This window comes from Balaenoptera ricei, chromosome X (genome assembly GCF_028023285.1).
Source record: "Balaenoptera ricei isolate mBalRic1 chromosome X, mBalRic1.hap2, whole genome shotgun sequence".
Lineage (NCBI taxonomy): Eukaryota > Metazoa > Chordata > Mammalia > Artiodactyla > Balaenopteridae > Balaenoptera > Balaenoptera ricei.
The window spans coordinates 44,689,374-44,715,092 of NC_082660.1; the positions used below are offsets into that span (position 1 = coordinate 44,689,374).

General features: G+C 49.3%; 1 protein-coding gene across 2 annotated transcripts; it reads left to right on the forward strand.

The window, feature by feature from the left end:
* The first annotated feature begins 705 nt into the window (after positions 1 to 705).
* Positions 706 to 16,081, forward strand: PPP1R3F (protein phosphatase 1 regulatory subunit 3F). 2 transcript variants are annotated; one of them, XM_059910963.1, is made up of 4 exons: positions 706 to 1,737; positions 11,245 to 11,300; positions 11,519 to 11,601; positions 14,325 to 16,081. In XM_059910963.1, the coding sequence occupies exons 1-4, from the start codon at positions 737 to 739 to the stop codon at positions 15,618 to 15,620; spliced, it is 2,436 nt and encodes an 811-aa protein (XP_059766946.1). In that variant the 5' UTR covers positions 706 to 736; the 3' UTR covers positions 15,621 to 16,081. The 2 variants fall into 2 exon arrangements, with proteins under 2 accessions (XP_059766946.1, XP_059766947.1); XM_059910964.1 differs by having other exon boundaries at positions 11,522 to 11,601.
* The last annotated feature ends 9,638 nt before the right edge of the window (positions 16,082 to 25,719 follow it).

The following is a 25,719-nucleotide window of genomic DNA, read 5'->3' on the forward strand; positions in this document are numbered from 1 at the left end:
TACCTCTCTTCCTCGCTCTCGCCTTCATCACCCACTCCATTGGCTCTTCCCCTCCAGTCCCGCCTCCGAGGCCGCTCACATACCGCCTCTTGGTCACCTCTTGGTCACCAGTCTCCGTATTGGCTAGTTCCTCCCTGGCACCGCCCCTTGAAGGTGTAGTGCACACTCACAAGACTCCCCATTGGCTCGCTGCAGCCATTATCGTCATCCCTCCTCTACGTCACCTGCGCGCGGCTCCCCATTGGCTGTTCGCTGTCTCTACCTTCCGTCCCACTACATACGCAACCCACGGATCTCCTACTTTTCCGGCCTCTCCGTTCGCTCCCTGCTGCCCCCATCGCCTGTAGCCATTCCGTTTTCCCCGCCGCTCCCACGCCGCTCCCGCTCACACTTCCCCATTAGCTGTCCTACTTCTGCTCTCTTCATCCCGGACCCCGCACCCCCCCCCCATTCACGCGTCCCCATTGATTCCCCAATCATCCCGCCTCTTACACCGCCCACTCTCGGGTATCCCCATTGGCTGCGTGCTTCCCCTGCACTCGCTTCACCGTCTACGTCACGCGTGCGCGGCTCCCCATTGGCTCTCCGCTCTACCTGTCGTCTCGCCGCCTACGCCCCCCCGTGAGTCGTATCCCCCTCCCCCCGGCGCTGGCCTTCCCATTGGCTGCCCGCCCCTTCAGGCCCTGCCCCCGCCGGTCCCGCTGCCGGTGCCGTCGGTGCCGCCGCCGCCGCCGATATGGCGCGCACGGCCCCTGTGGAGTCCCCGCTGCGGCATCCCGCGCCCCCCTCGCCTGCCGCGGGCGAGCCCCGCACCTCAGTCGAGGCAGCGGTGGCCCCGCGGAGGGTGCTGTTCGCCGACGAGGCCCTGGGGCTGCCGCTGGCGCAGCTGCGCCGCTACCGGCCGTGGGGCGGGCCCGGGGCGGGCAAGATGGCGGTGGCGGCCGGGCAAGATGGCGTCGGCGGCGGGGCTGACGAGGACGACGATGGCGAGGATGGGGATGAAGGGGAGGAGGAAGAGGAGGCTTGCCCCGAGCCCTCGCCGCTGTGCCCCGTTCCCGCTGGCGGGGGGTTTTACCTGGTGCCCACATTTTCGCTGCCGCCCGCGCCGGGCCGTCTGGAGCGCTTGGGGCGCGTCATGGTGGAGCTGGAGGCACTGCTGCCGCCTCCCGGAGCGGTCCCCGGGGGTGCCGGGGTGTGGGTGCCTGGGGGGCGCCCGCCGGTGCTGCGCGGGTTGGTCCGCGTGCTGAACCGCTCCTTCGAGAAGGCGGTGCACGTGCGGGCCTCACACGACGGCTGGGCTTCTTTCTGCGACCACCCAGCGCGCTACGTCCCGCGCAGCCCGCCGGGGGCAGGAGCGGGAGGACCAGGAGCAGGAGATCCCATCCTGGATCTGGGCCTTGGCTTGGGCCCCGGCCAGGCGCCCGCCTCCTCGCCCGACGACGGCGGCCGCACTGACCGCTTTGCCTTCCAGCTGCCCTTTGCTGAGGGTGCGGGCGATGGGGCGCGCCTGGACTTCGTGGTGCGCTATGAGACCCCCGAGGGCACTTTCTGGGCCAACAACCACGGCCGCAACTACACAGTCCTGCTCCGGATTGCACCCGCTCCCACACCCACTGATGCCGAAGGGCTGCCCCAGCAGCAGCAGCTGCAGCAGCTGGAGCCACAGCCCGAGTGCCAGGGTCCCGTGGAGGCTGAGGCCAGGCAGCTGAAGAGCTGCATGAAGCCGGTGAGGCGCAGGTAATGTCTGCCAGCGCCACCTCCGCCAACGCAGGGCTGTGTTTAGGATGGAGGACAAGCATTCCGACCCAGGAGCCCCTGAGGCCTGCTCTCCAGGACAGGGAGGAGGGCGCATTCAGTCAGTCGGTCAAAGAGTAATGGAGACCAAACATGTGCTAGGCTGTGTTTTAATTACTGGGGTTTCATTCATTTATTGAATTGCACTGTAAAGCCCTGAACAAGACAGACATCTTACCTGCCCTCAAGGAGCATACAGGCTTTTATGAGAGACAGTTTGAAAAAACCAGCAGGTGGATAAGATACAGACGAATAAGTTTAGCTGCTGAGAGGAAAGTAAAATAGAGTAAGGGGACAGTTTGGGAGGGAATAGCTGCTTTAAGTAGGGTGTTTGGGGAAGGCCTTCGAGGAAGTGAGTCCTGGATGCTGATAAGAGTTATGCCCAGATACGAGGAGGGAGAGAGTTTGTAGAAAAGGGAACAAGGAGGACTTTCTGAGGAGGTACTGTTTAAACTGAGCCTTGAATGATAAAGACGAATAGTTTTGCACACATAATGGGAGCAGAGGTGTTCTAGGGAGAGCGAACAGCAAGTGCAAAGGTCCTGAGGTGGGACTGAATCTGGTGTGAATGAAGGGTAGTGTGCTGGAGCGGAGAGAACTGCAGTGATATGGTAGTGTGGACCAAGGTCCTTACCAGTGGGAGGCAGGGAATCTGATCCCCATTTGACGGAGCAGGAAGCCAGGGTTCTAGAGGGAGCAACTGGTTGAGGAAGTGATGGCTCCTGGCTTTTCCAGTTGGGCCATGTCTGACCTTGAAGCCTGTGCACTCTCCTTACTGTTTTGCTCTAATTTAGTCTGATATCGCCTGTGGAGTTGAGGGGCTGAGCCCCTGCTCTCACAGGAAGCAGTGGCTCTGGCAGAGGCAGAACCAGATGGGCCTGGACTGGAAGCTCTTTACCTTTGTTTTTGCTGTACCACCTGTGACCATTCAGGGCCTGGGAGAAGGAACCACTTAACCCCAGAAGCCCCTGATACAAGATTCTCCTAGGTTTTTTCTATCAAGCCATGAGTTCTTCAAGAGTAGCAGCTAGGCCTGATTTTGGGGGGAATAACCTAAGTCTAACCTGGGATAAGTAGATTCTCCAAGCACGTGTGGGAAATGCATACATTTCCCTGCTCCTGGGAGGACTGGAAATGGGAATGGGAAAATGCTGTTTGGACCTTGTATATGCTTGATCAGAAGCCTCTGGCTGCAGCAAGATGTTTGTGATTCTGGAAGGGCCTTAGGCTGTGAGTAGTTCAGAAAGGTCTAGCTTGGGGCTGGTGGGCAGATGTGCCTGGGTAAGTGAGCAAGCAGACAAGTACCTACTTACCAACCTGTGTTGGTAACAGTAACCTGGGACTATCTGAGCAGGGTAGGCAGCATGGCTTTCCTTACAGGCGTAAGAGTGTGGATTCTGATATCAGTGCCTGGGTTCAAATCCCAGTCCTGTCATCTGTTGGCCTTATGATCTTGGCCAACTCATTTAACCGCACTGTGCCTCAGTACCCTCATCTGTAAAGCAGAGATAATTATTGCAGCCACTTCACAGGAGATGAGTAAGAGCACTCAGAACCAAGCCTGGCTCTTAGTAGTGCCGTATAGGTGTCAGTATTAATGCTTAGGGAATCACAGATAGTTCCTTGGATTCCCCTCCCAAACTCTGCTCTGTCCATCACCAGCTGTGTAGCCTTGCCTCAGTTTCTTCATCTGTGAGCCTCCGTTTTCTCATCTGCTAAAGGGGAATGACAGTCAATTTGTGTGCTTGGATTGGACGCAGCAAGCATGGGCAAGGTAACTGAAGCATGGTGGTAGCTTTGAAAGATTAACAGTGGCCAACATTTAACGATCTCTGTGTTGAGAGCTTCAAGTTTGTTCTCCCCTGAGTCCCGCTGTGCATGCTGTGTGGTGTAGGTGCTATGGTTATGCCCATTTAATAGAGGGGGAAACCGAGGTAGCTCAGAGAAGTGAGCCAGCTTGTTCAGGTACACTCAGCTAGTGAGTGATAGGACCAGGGAGGAGACGGTAGGAACGTTTTTTAAAAACTACTGTTCCTCTTGAAGGCCTGATAGGATTCAGGGCAAATTCTGCATTTCACTCCAGGTGTTCCCATGTTCTTAGCATGCCTTGCTTTCCTTCTACTGATCTTAAGTGTGAAGCTCAATAGATTTTTACATATGTATGCCCTTGTGAAAGCATCACCCAGATCAAGATATCCAGCCATTCCAGTGCCCCTCGCCTTAATTTCTGTCACTTTTCCCGAGTCGTCATTCCAGCTGGCTGTCGTGGGAGCCTTGTCTGTAAGACGCGACAGTTTGGGTAACAGAGTTTGGTCATTTTAGAGTGTGAACGGAAGGGAACAGAGAAGTCAAAAGCTTGCAGGGCCAAGGTGGGTGGAGAGGGTGTTTTTCTTTTAAAATACATGGGTGGTTTTAAGGAGAAATTGAAGCAGCCCGTTCAGACAATTGTTTTGGTATCTGGCCCCAGGTCTGTGGTTCCTAACATGACTTGTGATATTATTTTAAGTGGGCAGATGGCTTTTTGATAGCTTCTTTATCTTGATCTCAGCTCTTGCAAAGGGGAGGTTGGTGCTCATTGCAAGATCAGCGATAAGATTTTCTTTGTAGGTCGGTGGCTTTCTTGGCGAGTACCTTTCAACTTATTATTGTTTTAAAACTTGCGTGCTGCCGGTGACTTGGAGTGCTGTTGGAGAACAGCCGCTCCCTGCGACCCAGCCCTTCTGGGAGATGGTAGAGGATCTTAGGGGATAGCCTCAGCCTGCGGGAGCCCTGTTGTAGAGGGCTTCCCATTCAGGAAGTGTTGCCTGCAGGTCCACTGTGCACCAGCACAGCCACGTCACGTGGGGACACGGGAGAAGTCTGTGCTAGCCCTCGGGATACAGCTCAGAAACTGAAATGGCTGCATTCCTCGAGTTGCTGGACCAGGCTTTTGATAACCCTTAGGCTTAGAGCTGATCCATCAACAAGCATTTATTGAGGGCCTACCATGTGCTGGGCACAGTGCTAGGTTCAAACAGGGCCAAAGCTGCAGACTGGCGCTAAGATGTCAAAGGGCCGGTGGTGGAACCGGGTGGGAGGGGCAGGGATGGAGGGTTTGTTGTACAAGACCTGGCAGAGACCCTGCGGAGTATTTGCGTGTACGGTCTCATCTGATCCCTTCAACATTCCCTGTGAGATAGATGGTTTCGATCCCTCTTTTCTGGATGAGCAAACTGAGGCTCCCAGAGTCCAAAATCCCAGGGCTGGTGTGGGGAGGAGAGCCCTCCAGGTCTGCCTTGGCTTAACACCCTTGGGAGGTGTCCTATTCCTCTTAAAAATAAAGACCAAGAAAGCTACAGCATGGCTTTTGAGCACCCTCTGACCTCTCCCCCAGTCTGGCCTCCAGGGCAGCTACTCTCACTTCATGCCATCCTCTGCCTTCTGAGCTTCTGTCACTGTGGTCTTTCCAAGGTGCTTTGCCCTTTCCTGCCTCAGGGCCTTTGTCCATGCTGTTTCCCTCATCAGGAATGTTGGTCCGGTGCCCACTGCAGTCTCATTTTGATCCTTCAGTTCTAAGAGTGCTTCCTCCTGGAAGCCTGTCCATCCCAACCACCTCAGGCCCGGGTCTTTTTATAGCAACTGACCAGCCAAGCAGGCAAGCCCCGTTAGAGAATGTCATAGAGCAGAGGAGATGAGCATTGCCACAAATCCAGGATCATTTTCCACCCTGCCTGGCAGTCCTACTGTTTTATTCTGATCCACTCTTGTCTCGTCCCTGAGGTGACTCTTTCATATGTTCTTCACCTTCAGACTTCCTGCTTCAAAAAAACAAGTAGAAACCATAAGAATGGAACTCCCCACAACTTGTAGCCCCCAAGCCTGCAAACTGATTTCCCTCCTTTGTGTTACAGGGGAGGAGGGGGGCCCTTTTCCTCCCTCAGGCCAGTCTCCCCACTTGTGCTCTGGGTTCCGTTTTTCTGCCACTTGCTCCAGAACCTGACATAATCAGTTACCCTTTCTCTCCTGGCAGCTTTTCACTGCCCTCCTCGCTTGAGCCTCTCTATTGGCCTTTATACATGCCAGTGTCTCTGCTGTCTTAGAAATCTGTCCTTTGACCCCACCTCTGTCCCCACTGCTCCTGGCCAGCACCCAATCACCCTTCTCCCCTTCACTGTCGACCCCCCTCTAAAGAGTTGCCTACACTTGTCTTCTCCACTCACTTCTGCCCCTGCATCTGCCAGATTCCATAGGTGGTTTTTTGGTGTTCTTCTTGAAGTGGTTGAGCACTCCTATTTAAAACACTTTCTTCCCTTGCCTTGGGACCACACTCTGCTGCTTTTCCTCTGAACTCTCTGGTTCTTCTCTTTCTCCCTACTCTTTTCTTCAGCCTCATACATACAAACTCGGTATCTCTACTTGGCTGATGTCCCAAAGATGCCTCAAACTCCCGTTGTTCGAGATTGACTCCATCACCTCCCCCATAGAGTCCTCAGCAGCCCCTCACTCCCTGACCCCTCCATTGCTCATTTTCCTTCTAAGCATCTTAAGCCCTCCCTGACCCTGTAGTCTGGGCCAAGGCTCCTTGTTCTAGGGCAGTCTTTCCTTTTCTGAAGGCCCTGACCTCAGTTTGTAGTTAGACCTTCATTAGGGGATTATCGGATGACCCTCTCTGCCCTGCTAGACTGTAAGCTCCGTGAGGGGTAGGGACATGGTCTGCTTTTGTTCACCACTGTATTCCCACAGGGCCTGCCACGGTGCCTGGCACTTAACAGGTGCTCAATAAATGTTTGTTGAAAGAATGAGTGTGAGTATCTTTTTTTGATGTCTTCCTGCACGCTAAATTGTAAGCTTCCTAGTCGGGTTTGCTCACCATTGTGTCTCCAGAGTCTGTCCCTGGGCTGATGCACAGTAAGCCCTCAATGATTTTTAGGTGTACCTGTAGCCGAATGGATGGGGACCCAACTTGCTATCTGAGTTGGCAGTTGGGAAATCAGAACAATCAAAGTCGAAACAGGATGGGCCAGGGGTCATCTTAGTTGTCTGGAGTGAGGATTTTAGTGTGAAAGTGATCCTCTTTTATTCCACGGAAAACTGATAGGGCATCATGGTCGAGGATGTGGGCCTGAGGCCACGTGTTATGAAAGCAGCACAGCCGGGATTTGAGCTGGGTGCTCCTGTTCTGGTGCCCCAGTTCTCAACTGCTGTGCCGGGCTGGGTGATGTGTCTTACCAGCTGGGCAATGCTGGGCAAGTTGCTTTCCTCTTCAGAGCCTCAGTTTCTCTCAGTGGGAATTTGGAGTGGAGTACTGTTTGTTAAGCACTTTAAAGGCGACTTTCAAATATTTCCTCAATCTGCCTAACAGCTCTCTGAGGTAAGTATTACTATTATACCCTCTTCACAGATGAGGAAACGGAGGCACAGAGAGGTTAAGTAACTTGCTCCAGGTCACACAGCTGGTAGGTGGCAGAGCTGGGGTTATTCAAAACTACATGTCATGACCCTTTATTAAGATGTGAAATACATTTACTGGATTCCAACAAACATTAAAAAAATAGCATAGAAAATAATGAGTGCATCACAACACGTAGTAAAGGTAAGTGTTGTCTCATTCAAAGAACAACTGATTTTCAGAGAGATGTATATATGGGTGTGTGCTGGGTTATGATGTAAAATGTATTTCTTACCGTGGGTCATGGCCAAATGAATGAAGTCATTGCTGTAGCAGAAGCTCATAGCACAACAAACTGCTCAGCTTCTTCCCTCCGCCCTACTGGATTGTCCGTAAGTCCCAGAACTGACACTGACACAGACTAGCTGGGGAAGACAGAGCAGTACCCCACATAACTTGGTGGCTTTCACAGCCTCCTTCAAACCCTGTTGTTTTCAGAAAGCAGATGGCTCAGGGTACTGGGATTCCAAGTATCTCGGGCAGATTTCCGAAGCCACCTGTCCCCTCGGAGAGTCAGCATTATCTTCAGGCTGACTGCATGGGAGCTGGGGTCTGCTGAGTTTCCCTTTGGGTTTCAGCGCATGACCCACTTTGGGCTGGCCAGGTTCTTTGAAAACACGTGTTGGGGGCGCTCTCAGAGGACTTGGGTGGTGGTGGCAGTGATGTGACTGCTCTGAAAGTCTGCTTTGCTCTTCTCCACAGAGGTTGTCAGCCCTCACTTGCTCACTCCCTCTCTGACTGTGGCGATTGACTTTTTTGTTCTGTCTTGGCTGGCCTAGGCTGGGGCCCACAGCACCTCTTTCTGAAATCTCACCCCCTGGTCTCCCTGGGTGCCGTCTGAGGTCAGAGGCCATTGAGTCTCCTGATGGCAGGAAGACTTCTCACGCCCAGGAGACAGGCGTGCAGGCCTGACACGGCCCATCCTAGACTACACTGTCTTGACTAGTTCTCGCGAGAGCACCCAGAGGATGAGTGCCCAAGATGCCCCCTGGTCTGTGCTACAGCTCGTGACTGCCCACTGCCCTTGAGGCAATACCACGTGGCGTGTGTGGGGTTGGTGCCAAAAGAGCAAGTTTCCTTCTCGAAAATTAGCAAGCATACGGGAGGTACAGTTTTGTTCTTAATCTCCTCCCTCCCCATTTTTCTAAGAACCCCTCTTCTCTGTTACTGATTAGTGAGTCAGTATACATTTGTACTCCATTTCTTTCACTATCCTCCTTTTGATTAAAGTCATAGCTGCCTCCGAATATTTACTGTGAAAGACAGTTCAAGGATATTTAGTGTTCTTTTTTTTTTTTAAGCCCACAGTTTCACACACTGTCTTCAAAATGGAACCCTCTTTGGATGTTATCAGTGTGGTGTGTAGTTAGTAGTTAGTGGGTGTAGATACTGTTCCTTGAGCCTCAGTTTCTGCATTTGGGAACAGTTTCTGCAAAGGGAAGGGTGTTGCTTTGAAGGATAGATGTGAGGGTTTTCAAATGACTTGGTGTATCAATGAAAAGGGCCCACGGTGGAGGAGGTGAACAATAGATGCTGTGCCTCCTGCTTTCATCTCTCTGACTTTGGAAGTAGGGAGAGTGACCTGTGTACTTCTGCCGACTTCGTGGATTTTGGGATTGGCTGAATTGCTTGACGTGATTTTTGGATGTTCCGCCTCTTCTCACCCTCCCCGGCTTTGGAAGAGATGTTCTGGGGGCTGAAGGATTTGTTTTGTATTTGTTTTTCTTCTCTCTCTTTTTCCTTCAAATGGACCATGGAGTTCTTTTCCTGCTGGTTGGCTGCGTCCTGAGTTCCCCTCTCTTCTCTCTCATGTACATCTAGGACTCTGGAGTAGCTTTTAGAAGCCTGGTTGTCATGCACCTGCACTGGGCCAGATGGCAGGGGAAGGCTTGCCTAGCCCTGCCCTGAGAGGAGGGCTGCCTCTCTGTTTGTTTGTGGGTCTTGAGGATGCTTGCTTTAGAAGACCCTAGGAAGATGACATTTTCTCTAATGAAGGACTACACCAGCAAAAGAAGTCAGCAGAAATTGTGTTGGGCCACAAATCCAAAGACCTGGATTTTTGACCTACTAAGGGGACTGGTGCAGAACCAAGCCAATTTGCTCCGAATCCCCCTTTCTCATCCGTGAAGTGCAGGAATTGATGGCTGGGCTCCTGGAGTCACCTACTTCATGCCCTGTAGTCTTCTGACTCAAATACCTCTGGTGTGATGTGTGAGCCCTAGTCTGTGGAGAAAACCAGACGGTCCCTTCCGGATCTTCCAGACTCTAGATCCATGTACATGGTTCAAGCTTCCTCCCCAAGGGTGCTAATAAAAACCAGTTCTTGCAGCCATTTCTGTTTCTGGTGGTCTCCTAGCCACATGTCCCCTGAAGGCAGGGAAACTGGGAATGAGGGTGTGGGCAAAAGGCAGATCAAAAGCAAAGCTTGAATGAAGGTGGAGGGAGTGATCTTGTCCATTATTGCTGCCTCTTTCTATCTGCCCTGGAAAGGACTGGAGGTGGGGCTGTGGTAAGACCCCAGCCTCCGTCATCCAAGAAGCAGCAGTTTGTTGGTTGAGAGCACAGAGTTAGGAGCTGAATGACCTGGGTTTCGATCTTTGCTGCATGACCTTGAGCCATTTACTTGGCTTCTGTTTCACCATCTGTAAGATGAGGATAATAAAACTGCCTACTTCAAAAGAGTAAAAGTACCTATCTCATAGGGTTCTCATGAGAATTAAATGAATATATGTGAAGCTCTGCTACGAAGTACCATAGTAAGCACTATATTCAGGTCAGCTAGTGATATTCTGTTTCTGTAGGTAATTGTGAAGGTAACTGATTGTGTGTTTTCAGAAAAGTTGCAACCACTTCCAGAAATGTCAACATCATCCTGTTACTTCTGAGGAAGATAAAAGGTCTGAGCTATTGCCTCAGCTGTTCTCAGGTCTCCGCATGTGTTTTAGTTAATGGTTCCCTCATCTGCCTTAATTTGTAAGCAGTTGATACTTATTGGTGAGAATGAGAGCAGCGATTTCTCCATGATCCTCATGCCCTCACCCCTGGCAGGGACTGGCTGAAATACCCTTGGTTTCCGCCACTCAGACCCTGGGGTCTGACTTGCCTGGCAAATGAGGAAAAAAGACCAACAAATATCTATGCTTGATTCAGCCCCTGCTCTGTGCCAGGCCCTGGTGTCTGGCTTGATGTCCTCATTTCCCTCGACTGCCCTGTGCTTGGTGTACACATCCTGGCTCCCCTGTGCTCCATTTTAAGGTGAGGAAAGCGAGGTTCAGGGAGGTTAAGTGCCCTGCCAGGCTGATATGGCGATGGGTGGAGGGTTGGCAGAGGGACCTTAGGCCTCTGTGATCTCGGGTTACTGCCTTTTCTGCTGACCTCCTTCCCATTCTTCAGTTGCTTCCTTCCTTCCCTTTGCTGTTTCCTGTGCCCCACAGTCCTCGCTTGCCCTTTCTTGGAAAAGATGGTTTCCTCCACAGCCAGAAATATACTCTAAAGAAATGATCCAAAATGTTCATTAAGCTCTGCCCAATGATGTCTGCCGAAGTCTGCTTTGTGGGAGCAAGATGAAGGAAACAACCTAGCTGCCTAGTAGGAAGGGAATGGCTACGTACATTAAGGTCAGCCCATGTGATAGGGGTAGTAAGCAACCATTTCAAATGTTTACAAAAGTATGTAATGCTGCTTCTTACTGTTAAATGGACAAAGCCAGCTGCAAAATTATGCCCGCAGAATCTAAGCGATTCACAGAATGTGTGGAATGAAATTTTCCAAAATGGTAACGGTGGTTGCCTCTGGCTGATGCGTGACTTTTCTCCTGCTTCCTTACGCTTTCCTGTATTTCGTCAATTTTCTACAGTGAGTGTGTAGGACTTTATGACCAGAGGATAGAAAGAGGCAGCAGAAGAGAAAACAGCAGCCGTCAGGTGAGGGTGGGCCAGCAGAGAGGCTCAGGAGGTGCCGGTAGGTGGCAGAACCGGCCTTTCAGGGCATCAGATCCATGCATTCTCTCCTCCGCCCCACAGGCCTAACGAGGAGGAGCTGAGGATGAAGAGTGCGGACGATAATACCCCTGCTGTGGGTAAGCGATTGGCAGGCTGGGGACTTTTAGCTTATATTTACCATTTCTTTCTTCCTCCCCTTTTCTTTCTCCACAAATTAAGAGGCACCTCCTGCCTTAGACTGTCGCAGAAAGCTTCAGAGGCAAATCTGCCAGTTGGCTAGAAGAGTATATTTTCTTAACCAAACCAGGCTTGTTTATACCCTTGCCTGGCCCCGACGCTGTCCTCTTCTTTCCAGCAGAGCGTCCTGATGTCCAGGAGTCAGTGGGTCCCTTGGTGGCCCCCACGCCTCTCCGTCCATGGCCCCAGATGACACTTCAGGTAAGCAGGCCTGGCAGCCTCTGGATGGACAGCCCGACGGGAGGCTGGGTGGTGGGGACTGACTTGCTCTGGGTCTGCCCTAGGTTGGGGGGTGGCCCCCCAAATCAGAACTTGGTGGCAGAAGGGTAGAATGCAGTTATTCGCCTGGGCTTATAGAAATGTCATTTGTTAGTTTAGCAAATATTTATTGAGTGCTTGCTCTGTGCCAAGGACTGTTAGGGACACTGGTAATACAGTAATGACCCAAACGCTGTCTTCATGGGGCTCACTTACATTTTAGTGGACTGAGACATAATAAAACAAAATAGTAGTTAAAATATATGGTATTTTAGGTGATGATGAGTGCTAAGGACAAAAGAAATAAAGGGATAAGGAGAGAGAGAGAGAGAGTGTATGTGTGTGTGTGTGTGTCGGGGCGGGGGTTTGGGGGAGGGAAGACGTTTGCAACTTCAGATTGGGTGGCCAGGGAAGGCCTTGGTGGTCGGTGAGATTTGAGAGAAGATCTGAAGAAAGTGGAACAGTGAGGCATGTGGATAACTAAGGTAAGGGAAGAACATCTCAGGCAAGTGCAAAGTCCCCAAGGCGGGGCCGTGGCTAATAATGTGTGAGGAACAGGGAGGAGGAGGAGGCCGTGCCGTGGAGCAGAGTGAGTGAGGGGGAACCGCAGGAGGTGAGGTGGGAGAGGTGGAGGCACAGATCGTGTGAGGCCTCACGGGCCATGCAGAGGACTCTGGCTTTTACCACGAATGACAGGGGAGCCGCAGGAGGGTCTTGAGCAGAGGAGGGCCATGATCTGACTTAGGATTTAACAGGCTTCCTCTGGCTGCTGCGAGGAAAATATAGACTGCAGGGTTGAGGGTGGAAGCCCGGGGACCCTGAGGAGGAGGCCACTGCAGTGGTCCAGGTGAGTGATGCTGGTGCTGGCAGGGAGATAAGAGAGATTCTAGAGATGTAAGTGTGTGTGTGTGTGTGTGTGTGTGTGTGTGTGTGTGTGTTTTAACTTTTTATTACAAAGATTTTCAAACATATAAAAGTAAAGAAACCGGGAATTCCCTGGCGGTCCAGTGGTTAAGACTCCGCGCTTCCACTGTACAGGGCATGGGTTTGATCCCTGGTCGGGGAACTAAGATCCCACATGCCATGCGAGTGGCCAAAAATAATAATAATAATAAATAATAAAAGTAAAGAAACCAGTATAATGAAACCACATGTACTCATCACCCAGCTTCAACAAATTTCAACAGGTCCGTTCCTACTTTTTTCTATCCCCCACCCCCTCCTCTCACCTTCCCTATGGAATTATTTTGGAAAAAATCCAGACTTTATGTCATCCATGAATACTTTGGTTTGTATTTCAGAAAATTAAGCACTCTTAAAAAAACCCCCACAATGCCACATTACCCCTCAGAAAATTAACAATAATTCCTTAGGGTCATCAAATATTTGGTCAGTGTTCAAATTTCCTTGTCTCATAAGTGTTTTAGGGTCCAAACAAGGTCAACACATTGTATTTGGTTGATGCGTCTTTTTAGATGTTTAAATCTGTCTCACTTTTCTTGCAATTTATTTGTTGAAGAAGCCTTGTTTGTCCTATAGAGTTTCCCACAGTCTGGATTTGGCTGATTTCATCCACGTGGAAACACATTTCTACTCCATTTTTATTAATTTATTCTATTTAATTAATTTGATCTAGTATTAAATTTAATTTAGTAAACTATTACTTTTATTAAATATAACCTGTTATTATTAAATTAATTTAAGTAGAATTGATTCTACTTAATTCTATTTCCATTTTATTTATTAGCTGGAATTCTTCTCTAAAGAAAAACTTTCTCACATCAACTATTTGGCTACCTTGAGCATATATGCCCTGAGGGTATATGGTTTGTATAGAAAAAGCTGGATAAATACTTAAAAACTTCCCTTTTATTTACCAGTTTTCAGAAGAAATGAACTTCTCCAAAGGTGACCAATTAAGGGATTTAAGTTTTGGGGTGGCATTAATAACTCATGAATTTTAAACATATTTGATGAGTTTCAACCCATTGCACCTATTTATTTATTTTGACACTTAAATTGAACTGTCTCTGGCCAGTGGGAGCTTATTTCCATTGGCTCTAGAGTTCTTTTGATACATCCCCAACATTCTTTGAGCACTTTCTCACATTCTGGTATGTCAATATGTCCCAGCCTCATCTTGTACTTTCTCTGCCCCAAGCCTGGAAACAGTCATTTATTTCAGGAGCCCTGATTCCTTTTAGTGGAGAATGGTATTTAGAAACCAAGATCTGGGTGCTAGATGTGCTTGTTGCTACTAGACTGGTAATTGTTTCTAGGACTTGTCAAAAGACAGAGCTAGGAAATAAATTTTTTTTAAAGGAGAAAATACATGAATTCATATGGATATTCTGGATGTGTTTTGGAGGTCAACCAACAGTAGTTACTGATAATCATTCACCAGATATTGGTGCCCACTGAATTCCTCAGCTTTATGATCTACAGGAAGCCCCCTTTTATTCCATCTAATTTTGTTATTTTAATGTAGACATAGTCTTTGGAGTTAAGAAAATTATAGTTCTTTACGGAGTTTTCATTTGGAAACACCTGTGGGGCTGGATGTGGGCTGTCACCAGTTCTCACTGTCTCTGCTTGTCCCATCCCCTCCTCTTCTTCATTCCCTTCCCTTTCTCTCCCCTCCCTCCCCCCTCCCCCTATGGCTCCAGGTTTCTGAAGTTACAGTGACTGGCAAACCCCCAGAGGAAGGTGATGTCCCCAGAAGCAGTCCACCTGTGGCTTTCACAGAGGTCCCCCAGGCACCGGCCATCAGGATTCCCCTCTCTTCCTCCCTCTGTGGCCTGGGTGGCTCTCCCAGGGACCAGGCCTCGGGGCCCGATGCAAGTGAGGGGGCAGCTGGGCCTTTCCTGGAACCCAGCCAGCGACAGGTGGAGGCCACGTGGGAAGTATCCAGAGAGAATGGAAGGGGCCGAAAGGACCCCATAGTGGGAGCTATCATGGATGAGCCCCCTGGGGGTCTGGAGGTCGTGAGTGGGTTGGAGGAGCTGCTTGGCGAGGACACCATTGACCAGGAGCTGGAGCAGCTCTACCTGTCCCACCTGAGCCGCCTGCGGGCTGCCGTGGCTGCTGGTGGGGCAGGAGGTGGTGGGGAGGGCCCCACAGATGGGGGGGTGTCTCCCAGCCATTCCCTGGGCATACTCACGGACCGCGACCTGATCTTGAAGTGGCCTGGCCCCGAGCGGGCCCTGAACAGTGCCCTGGCTGAGGAGATCACGCTGCACTATGCCAGGCTGGGGCGTGGTGTGGAGCTCATCAAGGACACCGAGGACCCTGATGAGGAGGGGGAGGGGGAAGAGGGGCTCTCCATCATACCCTCCAGCCCAGAAGGGGACACCCCCAAGGAATCGCCTCCGGAAATCCTCTCTGGGGCCCATCCTGTGGTAGCCACTATGGGAGATGTGTGGCTCCCATGGGCAGAAGGCTCAGGATGTAACAGCCCTGTGGTTCTGAGTATGGAGGGTCAGTTCACTGGGGCTCCAGAGAAGGGGATGGGCAAGGACTCTGACTCTTTGCATGTGAATAGGGTGATAGCTGGGGTGACTGGGTCACCGGGGGGGACAGAAGTCCAGATGGAGTTTACCACTGAGTTGGCAGACAGATCGGTTTCCATATCTGGCAAGGAGCCAGCTGCTCCAGTCCTGCAGGGGCAAGATCTCCCCCTCCTTGGTCCCTTGGGGGCTGAAGTCTGTCCTTCCAGCCTGGCCAGGCCCCATGTGAGCTCCCAGGATGAAGAGAGTTCAGGCCCAAGCCTTGAGCCCCCAAAGAGGTCTCCTACCCTAGCAGCCCCTGCAGAGAGTGTGTGTGTATTGCCTCCCCAGCTCTGGGGGCCCTTGACCCAGACTCTGGGGGTCCTGGCTGGGCTGGTGGTGGTCCCTGTGGCTCTGAACAGTGGTATGTCCCTCCTGGTGCTTGTGCTGTGCCTCTCTCTGGCCTGGTTCTCGTAGGAGCTGCTTGTGAGATCAGCAATAACAGGCTTCCGCCTCTCTGGGGAGCGGCAGCCCCTCCCCCCAGAGGGTTCAGATGGGATGTGTGGCCTGTACAGCGAAGGGTCCTTTGCTTCTGAGAATGCTTGACTGGAGAGAGGCCTTCCTGTCCCTTAGCTCTCCAGTCAGCATGGGGCTCCCTGCGGTGATAGCAGTGGAGAGAAACAGCATGGGTGGATGGTGTGAGTGAGAACTTTCAGAATGGAACTGGGCATGTCCTCCCTTCCCATCCCGCCCCCCCCACCAAGCCTGTATTTATTTTTGTATGATTCTCTGGATGAGGGAGAGTGGTCATGAGCTGGTCTTGGGGCACAATTACCCAGAGATATATTTATTAACAGCCAACCTGTGCAACCTGCTGGAGCTTTATTTTTAATTTAATTTATATAGAGTACCTATTATTATATGCCACAATACAGCTCAATGAGAAACGATGTGTCTTGTGCAATGTTCTCCTGTTTGGGTCTGAATGTGCAGGGTGGTCACGTTCTGTGGGAGGACCACGGTGGGGAGTGGGTAGGGGTGGGTGGGATGTGGTCATTGCCTGCTGCTGCTGCTTCAATATGTCCTTGAGGATCTGTGTCACCTCATCTTGTGGTACTAATCCATGTGGTCTGGTGGTCTTTGGGGGGCAGGTCCTTTGGTCTTTTCCACATTCAGGGAGGGAGGAAGAATGGTGGCCACATGAGTGTTTGGTGTCACGTACATGACTGCATGACATGTGGTCAGCTGTGGTTGAGGGGATATTTGTTGTGAATCAGCCACAAGGTTTTGAGGTTCGTGGGAAAAAAACCCCAAAACACAGCCTTTGACACTAGCAGGGAGAGCCCTCTGCCCTCAAGACTGAGGAGGCCTCAGAAAGGACAGAGGACTTAATGTGCTGTGAAAAATTCATTTCAGAGTTGCTGTCCACAGACATTGCATTCTAACTCAAAACTGGAAACCCAGAAGCTTTGAAAGAAAGGATAGATGTATATACTGCATGCAAATAAAAAACTCTGCATAGCAAAATAAAGCACAATATATTTGTTTGCTTCCCTTCCCAGCAAAACTTTATACCAGCTTTCTTCAGTCCTTCTCCCCCAGGGCTCCAGTGCTTTTCCTTAACCGCAATTGGATTTTTTTGCCCAACCACTTCAGCAAAAGTGCTGAAGTCACTGATGATATTCACAATGTTCTATCAACAGTCAAGTCTCAGACCTCGTCTTACTTGACCTATTGGCAGCCTTTGACACAGTTAACCATCTCCTCAACCTTGAAATCCTTTCTTCACTTGGTTTCCAGGATACCACACTCTCGTAGTTTTCCTCTTTCCTCACTGGCCACTCTTCTAGAACACTACCTGGCACATAGTAAGTTCTCAATAAATACCTATTGAATGAAATAAAAGAACAAACAAACGTGTGTGGGAAAATATAGAGACACGGCTAGAGAACTTAGTTGGTCATTCAGTGGTTACAGCTCACTTTAGTTCCACAAGTGTTGACGTCTGCTCTGCTCTGAGGACACAGAGGAAGGAGCCCACAGTCTAGTGGGGGAGACAGACGCAGAGAAAGAATTTCAGTGCAGTGTGGTTAGTACATTAGCAGTGATGGATCCAGTGAGCTGTGGGGACCCTAGGACAGATGCTTAGTCCACTGTGGGACTCTGGAAGCCTTCTTGGAGGATGTGGTACCTGAACTGCATTTTAAAAAACAAGAAGCGGGAATTCCCTGGTGGTCCAGCGGTTAGGACCTGGTGCTTTCACTGCCAGGGCCCGGGTTAGATCCTTGGTCGGGGAACTAAGATCCTGCAACCCGCGCGGCACACAAACAAGCAAACCAACTCCCCTCACCCTCACACACAACAACAAAAACACCACAAAAAGCAAGAAGGAATCCACCAGGTGATGAAGGGGAAGAGAGGGCAGTCCAGTAAGAAGGAATAGCATTGCAGAGGTCTGGAAGTGGAAAACATCTAGTGAAAACAAATTCAACACACCCATATTTCACCTTTCAACGAGGATATTCTGACTTTGTCAAATATCAAAGTCCAGGCATGTGTCTGTGGCCCTCCACTGATGTGACAATTTGCTCAATGTCCAAAAAAGCAACTTTATGCCAATTGGGTTGAAAATTAGATAAAATGGACAAATCACTACAGACATATAACTTGCCAAAACTGTCTGCAGATGGCTTCACTGGTGAAATACTCCAGGAATAATAATTATAATTTATAATAATTATTTATAATAATAATAATTCCAATTTTATAAAACCAATTCCAGAGTGTAGAAGAAGAGGGAGCATTCTTAATTCAATTTATGGGGCTGCTATAACCTTGATACTAAAACCTGATGAGTAAGTAAAGAATATTACAGAACAATCTCAAGAAAATAGATGTAAATATTTTAAGCTAAATGATAACTGCCTGTCTTAGTCTGTTCAGGCGACTATAACAAAATAGTGTAGACTAGGTGGCTTATAAACAACAAACATCTATTTCTCACAGTTATGGAGGCTGGGAAGTCTAAGATCAAGGTGCTGGCAGATTTGCTGTCTGGTGAGGACCAACTTCCTGGTTCCTAGACGGCTGTCTTCTCGCTGTGTCCTCACATAGTGAAGGGGCAAGGTTGCTCTCTAGGGTCTCTTTTTTTTTTTTGGCTGTGTTGGGTCTTCATTTCTGTGCGAGGGCTTTCTCTAGTTGTGGCAAGCGGGGGCCACTCTTCATCGCAGTGCGCGGGCCTCTCACTATCGCGGCCTCTCTTGTTGCAGAGCACAGGCTCCAGACGCGCAGGCTCAGTAGTTGTGGCTCACGGGCCTAGTTGCTCTGTGGCATGTGGGATCTTCCCAGACCAGGGCTCGAACCCATGTCCCCTGCATTGGCAGGCAGATTCTCAACCACTGCACCACCAGGGATGCCCTAGGGTCTCTTTTATAAGGGCACTAATGCCATTCATGAAGGCTCCACTCTCATGACCTAGTCACCTCCCAAAGACCCTACCTCCTAATACCCTCACACTGGGGATTAGGTTTCAACATATGAATTTTGAGGGGACACAAACATTCAGTCTATAGCACTGCCTAAGTCCAATATATTAAAAAAGAATAATATGATCAAGTTAGATTTATTGTAAACCTGTGATGTGGTTTAGCATTTGAACTCAATCAGCATAATTTGCCTCATTAGCAGATTAAAGGAGAAAAACCAATATCATCTTAATGAATGTAGAGAAAGGGTTAGATAAAATTCGACATCTATTCATGATTTTAAAAATCTTAGCAAATTAGTTGAATAAATTTTCTTGAAGGGTATCTACAAAGATTTACAGTAAATGACAGAAGTGAAATGTTAAGAGCTTTGACATTTGGAACGTGGCAAGGATGCCTGCTATCACCATTTCTGCTCAGCATTGTACTGGAGGGTCTAGCAGGCACAGTAAGGCAAGGAAGAGAAATAAAATGTTTAAAAATTGGAAATGAAGAACAGAATTGTCATTATTTGTAGATGATACCACCGTATATTTAGAAAATCCAAAATAGTCCATGGATAAATTATTAGAATTTTTAAGAATTTAAGAAGATTTCTGATACAAAATCCATATTTAAAAATCTATTGCTTTTAGGGACTTCCCTGGTGGTGCAGTGGTTAAGAATCCGCCTGCCAGTGCAGGGGATACGGGTTCAAGCCCTGGTCCAGGAAGATCCTACATGCCGCAGAGCAAGTAAGCCCGTGGGCCACAACTACTGAGCCTGCACTCTAGAGCCCGCGAGCCACAACTACTGAGCCCATGCACCACAACTACTGAAGCCTGCACACCTAGAGCCTGTGCTCCACAACAAGAGAAGCCACCGCAATGAGAAGCCCGCGCACCACAATGAAGAGGCGCCCCCGCTCGCCGCAACTAGAGAAAAGCCCACGCACAGCAACGGAAGACCCAACGCAGCCAAAAATAAATAAATAAATAAATAAATAAATAGATCTATATTAAAAAAAGACTAAATAAATAGATATACATGTTCATCGAATGGAAGAGTCAATGTCATAAAGCTGTCAGTTCCCTCTAAACTGTTTTATAGGTTCAATACAAATACAATCATGATTTCAATAGATTCGTGTGTGTGTATCCTAACAAGTTAATTCTTTTTTTTTTTTTTTTTTTTTTTTTTTTTTTTTTTTTAATAGCTACTTTATTATTTATTTATTTATTTTTGTTTGTGTTTGGGTCTTCGGTTCGTGCGAGGGCTTTCTCTAGTTGCGGCAAGCGGGGGCCACTCTTCATCGCGGTGCGGGGACCGCTCTTCATTGCGGTGCGCGGGCCTTTTCACTATCGCGGCCCCTCCCGTTGCGGGGCACAGGCTCCAGACGCGCAGGCTCAGCAGTTGTGGCTCACGGGTCCAGCTGCTCCGTGGCATGTGGGATCTTCCCAGACCAGGGCTCGAACCCGTGTCCCCTGCATTAGCAGGCAGATTCTCAACCACTGCGCCACCAGGGAAGCCCCTAACAAGTTAATTCTTAAATTTATGTGGAAGTGCCAACTAGCCAGGGCACCCATACTTATTTTAAAGGTATAGCAATTAAGATGGTGCGATATTGCTGCAAGGGTAGACAAATAGACCAGTGAAAGACCAGTGGTCTCAGAAACAGACCCATTCATAATGTAGACAGAGAATAGGTGGCCAAGGGGGTACTGTGAAACCAGTGGGGAATGGTTGGACTTCTGATAAATGGAACAATCAGTTATCCATATAGAAAAAAAAAAAATGAAATTGGATCCTTACCTCACAACACAAATAAAAATAATACTAGGTTGATTGAAAACCTAAATGTGAAAGGCAAAACAAAAGAGCTTTCTAATTTTTTAAAATATTTATTTATTTATTTATTTATTTTTGGGCTGCATCGGGCCTTACTTGTGGCACGAGGGATCTTTTGTTGTGGCGCATGGGCTCAGTTGCCCCGCAGCATGTGGGATCTCAGCTCCCCGACCAGGGATCCCCCGCGTCCCCTGCATTGCAAGACGGATTCTTAACCACTGGACCACCAGGGAAGTCCCCCAAAGAGCTTTAAGACTTTAAAATAGTAGAATATAGAAGATAGGAAAGTTTTACTTAAACAAGACAGAAAAACACTAAGTGACAATTATAAAACATTCAATTACATTAAAATTAAGAATGTCTATTGATCAAAAAACACCATAAAGAGAATGAAAGCCACAAACTGGGACACAAATTGGGAGAAGGTAATTGAAACACATCTAGAATATATTAAAAACTAAAAATAGAAAAACCAGAAGTGCCACGAGGTGTATAAATAAGTTGTATATTCACAGAATGGAATATTGTACAATGAGAATGAAAGATCCATGAATACATGGAACAGTCTGGACGAACCACACAGATAAGACGTCGAGCAAAAGAGGCCGAACGTAAATGATTACACACTGTATGACCCATTTACACAAAGTTCAAAAACAGCCAAAACGAATCCATTGCTAGTGGTAAAATTATAAAGAAAATCAAGGGAATGATAATGACCAAGTCATAATAGTGTTTACTTCTGGTGGAGGGAGGAACATGATTGAGAAGGGACCCAGGGGACTTCTGGAATGTGGATAATGGTATACTGCTTGATCTGGGTGATTGTTCATGGATGTGAAATTCATTAATATTCATTAAGATGTACATTTCTCAGGTTAAAAAAAAATACCAAAGAAAAAACTAAAAATGCAGTGAGAATGGGGAGTAATGTGACACTCTGGGACTCCTCCACACAGGGTCTGAGCCACCCCAATTTCCTTGTCTAGACCACAAAGTGTAGACTACTTCCTTCAGAACCTCCTCTGGTGTAGAGAATGGACTTGAGGACACAGGGAGGGGGAAGGGTAAGCTGGGACGAAGTGAGAGAGTGGCATGGACTTATATATATTACCAAATGTAAAATAGATAGCTAATGGGAAGCAGCCGCATAGCACAGGGAGATCAGCTTGGTGCTTTGTGACCACCTAGAAGGGTGGGATACGGAGGGTGGGAGGGAGGCTCAAGAGGGAGGGGATATGGGGATATATGCATGCATACAGCTGATTCACTTTGTTATACAGCAGAAATTAATGCAACATTGTAAAGTAATTATACTCCAATAAAGATGTTAAAAAATAATAAATGTGTAAAATTAAAACATTAAAAAAAACAAAAAAGAACCTCCTCTGGGGTCAGGGTCCTCTTGCCTTCAGCCCTGGAAGTTACTGAGGTTCCCTCAGCCCTGTCTGTGGAAGTCATATTTGGGGGAATTGTTTATTCTTTATCTCCTGGCACCAGCTGTGGTGTGGGGACACCTGTCTCTGAGGGGATGGAGAGGGTCTGCCCATTTTGTCCTCAGATGTTGGAGTCCATCTCCCCTTGGACCTCATTCACACTCATAATAACTGAGGAAATGTGGTTTTAGAGCCTGGCAAATCTCATTTAAAGGCCAGAACCCCAAGCCCTGGTTGTGTGACCTTAGGCAAGTCATCTATTCTCTCCTAGCCTCAGTTCCTCATTCATAAAAGGGTGCTAATGCCCACTGGGCTTTGGAGAAAACATGTGTAATGGCCCTCACTCATGACCACATTATTTTTTTTTTTTTAAGGCCACACCATGCTTGTGAGATCTTAGTTCCCTGACCAGGGATTGAACCTGGGCCACAGCAGTGAAAGCGCCAACTCCTAACCACTGGACAGCCAGGGAATTCCCCATGACAACATTTGATTAATCTAGTAATCCAGTCAGTGGAGTAGGGTGAGCAAGAGGAGGGGCTCTGGAATGACACAGTCCAGGACTAAATTTCCATCATGTCACGTGATGGGCAAGTTACTCAAGCTCTCTGTGCCTCCCTTTGCTTCTCTGTCATCAGGGGTAATAACTTTCCCTCCTCACAGGGTCATGGTGAAGGTTAAATGAGATAATACATCATTCACCTAGGGAAGTGCTTGGTAGAGCAAGTAAACATCAGTTGTTATCAGCCCCCTCTAGATCTCACAATTACCGTCACTCACGACACCTTGTCCCCACTCTCAAGTGTGTGTATTATTGTAGTGGGTGGATAATGGGCAATGTGGGGGCCTCCTCCAGGCCCCTTCCCTGCCTGCCCCCTTGAGAAGCACTGGGTCCTAATATACCCTCCCCAGGGGACCCGTACCCTCCTCAGTCTCCCCCTGTTTCTGAGGTTGACCGAGGGGACAGGGCCACCACCTCATCCCAGGGGTACCATCTCGTAGGGGCCACAGGACTGGGCATTTCTGACAGAAATAGGGGCCTGAGAAGGAGGAAGGAAGGGAGTGGGGAGGACATGTGTTTCCCTATCTAGTGGTTTCCTATTAATGATGTAACAAATTTACACCAAACTCAGTGGCTTAAAACAACACAAATGTATTATCTTTCAGTTCTGGAGTTCAGAAGTCTCACAAGGTGTCCTCAGGGCTGTGTTCCTTCTGGGCCTTCTGGAGGCTCTCGGGGCGAAATCATTCCCTTGCCTTTTCCAGTGTCTAGAGGTGGCCTGCAGTCCTTGGCCCCTTTCTTCCATCTTTAAAGCCCAGCAATAGCCAGTCGAGACTTTTCTCACATCAAATCATTCTCTTTCTTTCCTGCCTTCGTCTCTCACTTATAAGGACCCTCGTGATTACACTGGGCCCAACCCGATAATCCAGGACAATCTCCCCGTCTCAAAATGCTTAAATTTAATCATATCTGTAAAGTCCCTGTTACCATGTAAGGTGGCATATTCCAGGTCCTGTGGTTTAGGACATGGACATCTTTCGGGGGCCATTATTCCGCCTATCAAACACCCCCTCCTTCACCAGGCCTCTATGGTGACTGCCAGTGTCCCCACACTGGAGCCACAGAGGTGGACAGATGGGGCTTACCCTTGAAGGGAGCAAGGTGCCCACCCCACGGGAGAGAAGAGCATGTCAACAGTTAATTAAGATTGAGTGATTATTGTAATAATAAAAATAACAATACCATCAGCATTAACCTCGCAGTTACTCTGTGTCAGACACTGCCTGATCATTTTACATGAACCGTGCTTTTCTCACACCAACTGCACCATGTAAATTCAACTTTTATCACCAGTGTACAGGTGGGCAAACTGAGGCCCTGAGTGTCCATGTTTTCATCAGCCCTGAGCCCAGTCCTTTGCAGAGGCCTTCCTGATCTTCCTCTCCCTCCTTCTCCTCATTACTAGGCCCAGTATCTTGATCTCACAGTGGCCTCTGCCCTCTGTCCTGAGCTCTCAGCCCTCAGCCTGGCTGTTACTGGACCACATCCTACAACCTCCCCACTTCCCGTTCTGGATGTCTGTGGTGCAGGGTGAGCCCAGGTCCAAACCTGAGCAGCCGGCTAAGTTAAAGCAGCCTTTTCCTTTCATCCATGGAAGCCTGACTGAAGCCTTGGCCCCATGGGAGGTCTTGGTGTCACCAGGCACTGCTCAGCCACGCACTGTCCACGTTACAGCGATACCTGCCTTCGCCAGCAGGGGCGTCTCATCTCCAAGACTGGGAAGGCTTCAAAAAAGACAGAGGAGCGACAGAGGCTTTCACATTCACACCTGAGACGGTCACAGGCCTCTGGGTGCGTGAGCCCCAGGCCTGGGTGTCCCTCGGAGGCTCCCTCTCTGTGTGTGGGCAGCTGGGGGTACCTAGGGTCAGCTCTGCCTGTTCCTCCTGGAGGACCCTGGTCTAAGTTCAGGGTCTTCTGTTAGTGCCTTCCTCTCCCTCCTGCTCTACTGCCTCCTACCAGAAGCTCATTTCCAGGGCTAAAGGGAAGTTGTCATAGTTTTAATCTTCTTTTTCTCATTGAAAGCTTGCATCATATGCCTTTTTTCACCAAGACAGACTGGCTCTGCAGCCTGGATCCTGGGGCAGGTTTGGCTATAGCCAGAAGGCACAGCCACGGATGCTGAAGGCACTGGGGGAAGCCCCAACAGAGCCTGGGGTTTAGGAAAAGGCCCCCAAGTCCCCATTCAGATCCTGGCCAGCCGCCAGCTCTGCCTCCACCCAGTCCCCTCCCTGGGCCTGAATGCTGGTCTAGAACCCCTGGCTGGGGTGAGTGGAGCACCAGGGCTGCTTGTCTGGGGAGACACAGGCCTGGAGGGAGAAGCAGCAGAAAAGCTCCGTGTGGCTTCAGGGGAAGCGCTGCTGCAGGGTGAGGACCACAACCCACAACCTGCCTGCTGACCTGCTGTGGGGCTGCAGACCCAGCCCCTGCCCTCTCTGGGCCTGTCTCCTCACCTACACAGCAGGCACTATTACACTCCCAGTGTAATGCAGGGGGTGCTCATGAATGGAGGGTGATCTGTAGAGATGAGAGAGCAGATTTGCCCAAGAGGAGGAAGAGAAGGGGGTCAGAACTGGTGGGGCAGGACTGAAGTGGCCGCCTCAGGCCTGGCCCAGGGCTGCCTTCCTGGAAGTGCTCGGGGCAGGCAGGCAGGTGCAGAAGCTCTGAGATCAGAACCCTGGGCCAGGACCCGTTGAGGCCCTCTCCGGAGTGCTCTGGGGCAGCCAGCAGCCTGTGTCACAGGCTCCTTCCTGTTTGTCCTTATCTCTGCCCTCGGGAGCCTCAAGATGAGCTCAGTGAGCTCCCTGCCCTAAAGGTTACTGAGACCCATCTGCAGTCTCAGGGACATGAGCCATCACCACAACAGCCCCTGGTGAGCACTTGTGTAACTTATCCAAACAGTGGCTCACAGGTTTTGAAGTGATTTTGATAATGTGCCATCATCTATTATAGCCAGACTGTATTCAGTCATTCCCTATTGGGTGGTTAGGTAGTGTTTGATTTACTTTTTTGCCATCTTATACTAGCTGTGGTGAGCGTTCCTGCACATGCATGTAAACCTGGGAGAGATACAGGAATGTTCATGTAGTAAAACTATTTTTAATAGTAAAAAACCTGGAAACAAGCCAATTATACATCAATAGGAAATGCATAAATAAGTTGTGTTATATGGATACCATGGAATACTACACAATTATGAGATGGAATGAACTGAACCACACAGACAAAATGTTAAGTGAAAGAAGTCAGATACGAGAGGACATAACTTA